The sequence below is a fragment of the Coregonus lavaretus genome (genome assembly GCF_964263955.1).
Source record: "Coregonus lavaretus genome assembly, chromosome: 2".
NCBI classification, from domain to species: Eukaryota; Metazoa; Chordata; class Actinopteri; order Salmoniformes; family Salmonidae; genus Coregonus; species Coregonus lavaretus.
This window is the reverse complement of record NC_139989.1, coordinates 43960446-43969388: the sequence shown is the minus strand read 5'-3', so window position 1 is coordinate 43969388 and position 8943 is coordinate 43960446. Positions and strand designations below refer to the sequence as shown.

The 8943-nt window shown below is 43.0% G+C and overlaps 1 protein-coding gene across 2 annotated transcripts in view; it reads left to right on the top strand.

Annotated features, from left to right (window-relative positions):
• Window positions 1-729: 729 nt before the first annotated feature.
• The window catches only part of LOC311145927 (serine/threonine-protein kinase WNK4-like), a gene marked incomplete at its 5' end in the record, with an annotated part of 87487 nt that continues 79273 nt past the window's right edge, over window positions 730-8943 (top strand). The window contains one exon of one of the 2 annotated variants that reach the window (XM_084182317.1): window positions 730-1458. In XM_084182317.1, coding sequence (XP_084038443.1) covers window positions 730-1458 — 729 coding nt within the window. The remainder of the gene's footprint in view (window positions 1459-8943) is intronic. The other variant, XM_084182318.1, reaches the window with a different exon arrangement.

Here is an 8943-nt window from a genome sequence, read left to right as displayed (position 1 = left end):
GAGAAATGCTCACTAACAGGGATGTAAACAAATGTATGTACAATATATGAGAGAAATAAGCTTTTTGTGGTATGGAAAATTTCTGGGATCTTTTATTTCAGCTCATGAAACATGGGACCAACACTTTACATGTTGTGTTTATATTTTTGTTAGTGTCACCACCTCCATAGTAGTCTATTGTTGCAAGCAAAGCACAGGATCCGAAATGTATTTTTGGAGGTGGAGCCCATTCAGCGTGCACGGTGCGCTCGAGCAGTCTACCCGTTCTGGATACTGTGACAAAACAGCGTTATTCCACATTGGGAGGGGACAGTTTGAAGACGTGCGACCAGAGACACGGTTTGAGGAATACTCGGATTGATATGTCATTTATTTTTCGTCTGTCTATGAGCAAGACTACGACCAAGTAAATTATATTTGACGGATTTAAACAAGCACTTTTTACTAGGGAGAACTCCATAACGACCTTCATTTCTTCATTCAGTTTGAGGTGAAGAGACTTGTCAGCACACTTGTTGATTGTTAAATATTTTGTAGTATTATTAGCCAATAGCCTATAGTTGAATTGAACAGAACAAATCTAATGTATAAGCCAAATATGTAGACACATTTTATCTGTAGCCTATACTTATTTCTGTCTCCTTTTTGTAGCTTTTTGACAGCTTATTTTTTTTCTTTTTCGACTTCATTCACATTCCTTGCAACCTACGATTTTCCCTTGTCCAGTTTATGTTTTGGAATAACCTTCATTCGGATTTGTACAATCCACTACTTGGGACACAATACCCACCTGTTGCATTTCGCAGCAAAACTCATAAAACAGACATGTCACAGGTAGAGGTCGACGTGGCCGGACTGGGTTTCTCCAAATTACCTGCTGGGTTCGACGCCAACTCCTGCTTCCCTGCCCGAATACCACCAAGGCGAAGGAGACACTCGGCAAACTCCAGGAGAAACTCGTACAGGTTGAGCAAAATAAATACATTGGATTTGGAGCCTCAAGTTTACGATGATGCCCCTCTCTCCAAAACTCACTCCTGGTCTGCTGATGATATTTTAGCAGAAACAGCGGCAGAGGAGAAAAAGGTGGACTCATCAGTGCCAGCCTCACCTGCCTCAAGCCCGGGAACGAGTACGTGCTCACCTTGTACCCAAGCGTCAGACCCCATACCACCTCTTGATACCTGGGACGCGCCACAGCCCAGCTCGCAAGCACAGGACACAAGTTCAGATTCTGAGGAAGAAATCACTGACAAAAAGGTCATTTTATCTCGAGCTCCATTTGAAAGCAAACGGGAACAAGAGGAAAAGGATGAAATTGAGACCAAAGCCGTGGCGACGTCACCTGATGGAAGGTTCCTCAAATTCAACATTGAAATTGGGAGAGGGTCGTTCAAGACAGTGTACAAAGGCCTGGATACGGAGACAACAGTAGAAGTGGCATGGTGTGAGCTACAGGTAAATAATTAATTTGTTATGTTTTGTGTACAGAGGGGAAAACTCAAGATGACACATCATTCCCTTAAAATCTTATTTAGGCCACCACAAAAAATAGTTTACAAAGGCTTTGGCTCAGCCAAGCAAAGTTCTCTCTATATTGTGGCGTGGGTAACAGGTGTGCTGTCTCGCTTATTTAGCTGGGTGCTCTACCATATGTGACAATGACTTCAAATGAAATCCAAAGTTCAAGAACATTGGTAAACGGCTGCACTCCAAAATGTTTAAAAAATGACAAAAAGATGTCAGCTCATTTCACCTTTTTATTGTCGGTCAGCAGGCTAATGTGTTTAGGCAGTTATGCCTTCATCAGAGCATCAAGAAGTGTGCCAAATCCATAGTTTTTTATGCAAGTATTTAGGTGATAATTACAATTGCCCACACCTCTCTACATTATCAGCAGCTCAGATAAGATGCCATACATGACTTCATTTATAAACTCTGTGCTATTTTGGTTTAGGCTATCAGTTTTTATCAGCAGTTATTCAGAACCTGTGTGGATCTACTGAATTTAAAGCTCTCAAAGTAATCATACAAATAGCCTTATAAAGGACGCCGCTTTTCCACACATGGGCGTCTTACATACAGTGGGTTTTGACCAGAGGCGCTTCCTCTTGAAAATACTTCTCTCCAATGCTTTGCTTCACTTCGCCTTAAATTTGCATAAAGTAGAAATTCTTAGGGGGGGTGGTACTTCTTTCCCAAAAACATATTAATGAGGGCAAATCTACAATCCGTAACTCATTGTCTGCATTGTGTAATGTATGAATATCTGTACGTCTCCAAACCGGCACCTATAACTCGGCTATGATATAGATAGTGGTAGGCTACGCGGAAGCGCGTCTTGTCTACCACAGCAGAGTTATCAAGTGCTTTGAAATGTGTCTTTCAAAGCACTTGATTGTTGATAATTGCAGACAGAATACCCACTGGGCACATACATCAATACATTTTTTATTCCACGTTGGTTCAATGTAATTTCATTGAAATTATGTGGAAACAACGTTGATTCAACCAGTGTGTGCCCAGTGGGTAGGAAACAGTTGCCCAACTTTGTTTTCAAATGCAGATCACCTGCAGCCAGACATATGTTCACAACATTTGCCTGCACAAGGAAGCTGCCATCAGTTGAGCCTTCAGGGGTTGTGTAGTAAGGAAATGTATGATGTCTGATAATCGAAAACAAACATTGATGTATGATTTTAGTTGCAGTTTAAACAGTTCTCCACAACTGAGTATCAACATTGAGGTTGAAGCAATTGAAAAATTGCTAAATCAGTTATAGGCCTATTTTCAACTGGGAAGCATATTATAGGTGTCTTTACTTACTTTAACCCCTTAATGAAGGGCACTGTGCTGTCACTGTTAATGCATATAAAGTCTATGGCAAGGGGTGATCGTTTTTTGCTAATAGTCACAATCCCCATGACAACTGGTATCCTAGCAGCTGTGCTATGACTAGGAAGTGTGGGAAATGGGGTAAAGTGGGAGGTTTGTGGGGGGAGGGGGGGGGGGGGGGGGGGTGCATTGCAACTCTTGACAAATACAGATGAAACATAGCAAAAATGAAAACAAAGTCTACCCTCAACAGAACAGACTTGGTTTGCTTCTATGAAATCCCCTCCTTCATGCTCCGCTTTCCATGGCCATATAAAATCCATATCTCTTGGATTTTTCCTCTGTCTTATTTCTGTGCACTGATTGAACTTCATGCTGTCTGTGCCTGTGTACGAGTAACTCAGTACATGATATAGAGAGGATATCTGGTTTACCTATCATGGCAAGGCTTGCTTGCATGTTAAAGCCTTCTCGAAATCAATCAAAACATTTAGACACTCATTAAAATGACACAGTTAAAGAAGACTAGATATTGCTTGGGAGATTGTTCTCAAGAACATACACGCATACAGCTGTGTTTCCTTTTTAAAAATGTCAAGATGTCAGTGGGAATCAGACCCATGCAGTACACATCAAGTTCATATTGAGTGACCTTTTACCATGGCCAATGATTCCTAGATACCGTTTCCACGTACTGTGTCAAGAGGAAAAGCCCTTTTCATGCTGAGAGTACCAGTACATTCTGTAATCCATCTATGTGTGACCTCATAGTGGGGAAGCTGAACCTTGTGGTGGTGCTTGGGACAGAGAGACAGTGGTAGTGTGACACTCAGGGCCTGACTGTCATCCTGCCTGGCCTGATCCCAGATCATTTTTGTTTTCATTGAGAACCACTGGCGCCAGCCAGCACTCAACCAGAGATGGTTCTCACACCCAAACTTGAGCAATACTAATTTAGAACAGATACACAACAAGCAACTTGTTATTACATACATTTTTATAATTTGCAACACAGTCATTCAGTCACGGAAATGTTTGTTACTGAGCCTGACGGCCTGGCTTCCTGTTTATCTTCTTGCGGCACCTGCCACTTGCACAGGATCAAGATAACTCACACCAAAGTGAGAATAATTAATGTTCAAGTCTTAATGTCACATGCACAAGTACAGTGAAATGCCTTTCTTGCAAACTCAAAACAAATATCAGCATAGCTGTGCCCAGGAGTTCCACCACCTTAGAAGACATATTTAATAGATTTATGTTACACTCACAAATTGTAATTTTAAAGCAATCAGTGTTCAGGACAGATCCACAATCTTTAAAATGCCTATAACTCATCTTAATCTCCCCAATGTCCCTCAGCAGAGCCTCCACTGACAGCTTGCAGAGGGTTGTTTATAGCAGCAGCAGGCCCCCTGGCCAGGCAGCAGCCATTGTAACAGGAGTCGCCCCCAACCCTCCAGGGGGCAGCTGGGAAGCTGGAGGGAATAGCAGGGACCAGGAGGCGTCATTCTAAAACGAGCCACATTATATATTACAGGGGGTGAAAGGTGGAAGAGACTGGTGTGTCTTTATGAAACAGGTTTTGTGGACTGAAAGACAAAGTTGGTTGTGTTGCACTGACCCATTGAGTGTCGAAGTTAGTTGGCTACAAGGTTTCCCAGCAGGATGAGCAGTGTGCAGGGAGTCAGTCAACTTGGTTGAACAACCTCCTCAGCAATCAATTACATTTCAATCAAATGCATTTTATAAAGCCTTTTTTACATCAGCAGTTGTCACATAGTGCTATACAGATACTCAGCCTAAAACCCCAAAGAGCAAGAAATGCAGATGTAGGAGGAAAAACTCCCTAGAAAGGCAGGAACCTAGGAAGAAACCTAAAAGGGAACCAGGCTCCTAGGAGTGGCCAGTCCTCTTCTGGCTGTGCCGGGTGGAGATTATAAGAGCACATGGAAATTAAGGCCAGATTGTTCTTCAAGATGTTCAAACGTTCATAGATGACCAGCAGGGTCAAATAATAACCACAGTCGTTATAGAGGGTGAAGCAGTTCAACACCTCAGGAGTAAATGTCAGTTGGCTTTTCATAGCCGAGCAAACAGTTCCTACCTCCAGAGTAACTAACTACATGAGTAAACCAGAACAACAACCTGCCCAGGCCCTGGATAGTTACTGTGTGTGTGTGTGTGTGTGTGTGTGTGTGTGTGTGTGTGTGTGTGTGTGTGTGTGTGTGTGTGTGTGTGTGTGTGTGTGTGTGTGTGTGTGTGTGTGTGTGTGTGTGTGGTGTCCTTCTTTACCTGTCCTGTGTTTGTTGGGCTTTTCTGTTTTCCTTTGTTTGCTGTACACTTCACTCACTGGGAGGTTAAATGAGAAGCCCTGCACTGTGGAATGTCACCACAAGATTGATTGTAGCAGCACCTGGGTGTCACTTTACCGATGTGGATGTGGTGGAGGAGTCAAGCGCAGGAAACAGAGGTTAGTCCAACAAGACTTTAATAGTCTAAATAACGAGTGAAAAACCCCGACCTCGAAAATACACGAAGTGGCGAGGGAAAATTACGCACACGCGTAAAACACTAAACATGAAACAAAACGGAAATACAAGCACGTAGCATCGACAAAGTGGCAACAAAATAACAACACACAAATACCCTAGAGCAAAACAAGGAACTTATAAGACACGTAATCAACACCCAAACAGACACAGGTGTGACAGACAGACAAAAGCAATCAAATACAGAAACATAGAGTGGTGGCAGCTAGTACTCCGGGGACGGCGAACGCCGAAGCCTGCCCGAACCAGGAGGAGGAGCAGCCTCGGCCGAAACCGTGACACTGGGTTAGGGTTAGGGTTTTGTTGTTGGGGGGTTAAAGCACACAAGGCCTGCCATGAATATGTTCTATGTTGTTGTGATGCAAATGGAAAACTGTGTCATTTGATTTGTCATAGCAGTTGTTTATGATTCCCAATGACATCTGATATCTAAGTATTAAGACAGCGCTGGCCTTCTGCCCGAGGCTTCAGGTCAAGTGTTGGCATAATGTCCCCTTATGCGATATGATTAAATAAGAAATAGACCAATGCTTATTTATGCAACACTACCTAAATACTGTATATAAAATCCATATAAAATCTGTATCTCTTGAATTTGTCCTTATCTCTGTGCACTGATTGAACTTCATGCTGTCTGTGCCTGTGTAAGAGTAACTCAGTGCATGATATAGAGAGGATATCTGGTTTACCTATCATGGCAAGGCTTGCTTGCATGTTAAAGCCTTCTCGAAATCAATCAAAACCTTTAGACACTCTTTAACACAGTTAAAGAAGACTAGATATTGCTTGGGAGATTGTTCTCAAGAACACACACGCATACAGCTGTTTCCTTTTTAAAATGTCAAGATGTCAGTGGGAATCAGACCCATGGGGAGAGAGAGAGACGTTGCTTCTACAAAGTATGAGCTGAAATAACTGAACCCTTCCTTCCCCCACCTCTACAAGAAAACAAGGAGGGTTTTCAGGCCAGAACTGACATTAGCTGTAAAAACAGGGTGATATAAATGTGTTTTCCTAATGCAAGCATTGTTTCACATTTGCCACATTTAAACATGAGACCAGGATTTACAGACCCCAGACTGAGACCAGGAGTCCATTGAAGTGTCTCTCAGTCCCTCCGTCACTTTCCCTCACTGAATAAGCTTATTCCTGTCGCACACTAGGTGACAAGATACTTGGTGACTAGTCTGGAACGTCCCTGGCTGGAAGCCCCTAATAATAAGCATCCTTTACCCCTATATATTTCCCAAACAAAGATTTATTTCACTCCAGTGGCGTTACTGTTCTCCAGGGGACACATTCTTCTGCTGCGCCAGCTGGAACCTTTTTTTTTCCATCAGCCTTTTCCACTTCAGAATGTCGCTCTTACCACCTGTGGAGTGTGATTGAGCTAATCCGACTTTCCCTCTTCATTTATTTTACCCACAATACCCAGTTTAATTAGCCCTGATAAATTGCTGGCGGTCACTACAAGGGCTACCATGGTGACGCTGGTCTGCTCTGACCCCCCACGACAATCCCCCACCCCATCCCTAAACGTGTAAGCGAGACAAACACTACCGTACTCATGGGCCTTCAGCGCAGCTGATGAGACGGCCCAAGGCTACCTCATGGGCCTTCAGCGCAGCTGATGAGACTGCCCAAGGCTACCTCATGGGCCTTCAGCGCAGCTGATGAGACTGCCCAAGGCTACCGGTAGTGATGCCACCGTGGCCACTGCTGACAACGTGGCTCTGATCAAGGATAACACAGACTGGCTGGCTGACTGACTCAGCCTCTCAGCAGGCTTGCCCCCACATCCCCTGTTCATTCATTACCATGTAGTTTAGGGCTCATAATGTTTCATTGCCTTCACTGAGTGTGAAAGAAAATGGAGGGGAGCACTAAACACTCAAGCAGCACTAAATCCATTTGGCTCTGGTTCATAAGCTGTGCTAACTGTGAAAAAAAGCAAACACCATTTAATTAAAACGGGCTATATTTAGGGGTCAACTGGTGTAATGGGAACGCTGGCCAACATGTCCAGATGACTAGGATGGAGCCTGCTAGCAGGAGAACCAATCATCTCTCCTTCAACTGGGGCAGATTCAGTTTGCACAATGTTACATAACACTGCAGCCATGGAGATAGAAATTGATGATAAATGCAGATAACTTCTCAGATATCTATCATGCAGTGCTCTTAGTACTGAATATAGTCCTCATTCATCTCAGACTGCTTGATTGGTCATGGCTGGGATAGGGGTGGGTATGTGGGTCAATTTTGGTGGAACTAGCTTTATCTTTATGTGATGTCTGTGTTTTATGTATTTGTTGACGACAGTCCCTCCTTACACAAGACATTCTCTGTTACGTTTTGGAAAATGGGGCTTGGACGCCAGTTCTCATGGGGATCGATAATGGACACTGTCCGATCCAACTCATCCAACACATCTCATAAATATGTTTTTTTTGTTACAGAGAAATTGTTGACTATAGATAAAATGCAGTAGTTGGTGGACAAAATTTGCCTTAAAGGGACCTTGTCACATCTCTCTCGTGTAACTCAAACTCAGCATTGCACCACTCCTGTCCCTCCCATGCCTCAGGTTGCTCTCTCTCTCTGGAGTCCAGGAAGGGCCCTTGAGGAGGGGCTGATGAAACAGTTACTACCTCCAGAGTAACTAACCCTAAACCTGTGTAAACCAGAACAAAGATGTGCCCAGGCCATGGATAGTAACTGTGTGTGTGTGTGTGTGTGTGTGTGTGTGGTGTCCTTTATCTGTTCTGTGTTTGTTGGGCTTTTCTGTTCTCCTTTGTTTGCTGTACACTTCACTCACTGGGAGGTTCAATGAGAAGCCCTGCACTGTGGAATGTCACCATAAGATTGATTGTAGCAGCACCTGGGTTAGGGTTAGGGTTTTGTTGTTGGGGGGTTAAAGCACACAAGGCCTGCCATGAATATGTTCTATGTTGTTGTGATGCAAATAGAAAACTGTGTCATTTGATTTGTCATAGCAGTTGTTTATGATTCCCAATGACATCTGATATCTAAGTGTTATGACAGCGCTGGCCTTCTGCCCGAGGCTTCAGGTCAAGTGTTGGCATAATGTCCCCTTATGCGATATGATTAAATAAGAAATAGACCAATGCTTATTTAGACAACACTAAATTTTGAGGTGCTTGTTTCTGTAATCATTGTTGATTATACAGTGCCTTGCAAAAGTATTCATACCCCTTGGATTTCTTCACATTTTATTGTGTTACAAAGTGGGATTGAAATGGATTTAATTGTAATTTTTGGTCAACAATCTACACCAAATACTTGAATGTCGAAGTGGATGATTTGTTCAAACATTTTTTTAAAGATTCATAGAAATATAGTTGTTGCATAAGTATTCAATTAATACGTGTTAGAAACACCTTTGGTAGCGATTTACAGCTGCGAGTCTTCTTGGGTAAGTCTCTAAGAGCTTTACACACCTGGATTGTGCAATATTAACCCATTATTCTTTTCATAATTCTTCAAGCTCTGTCAAGGTGTTGGTGATCATGGCTAGACAGCAATTCAAGTCTTG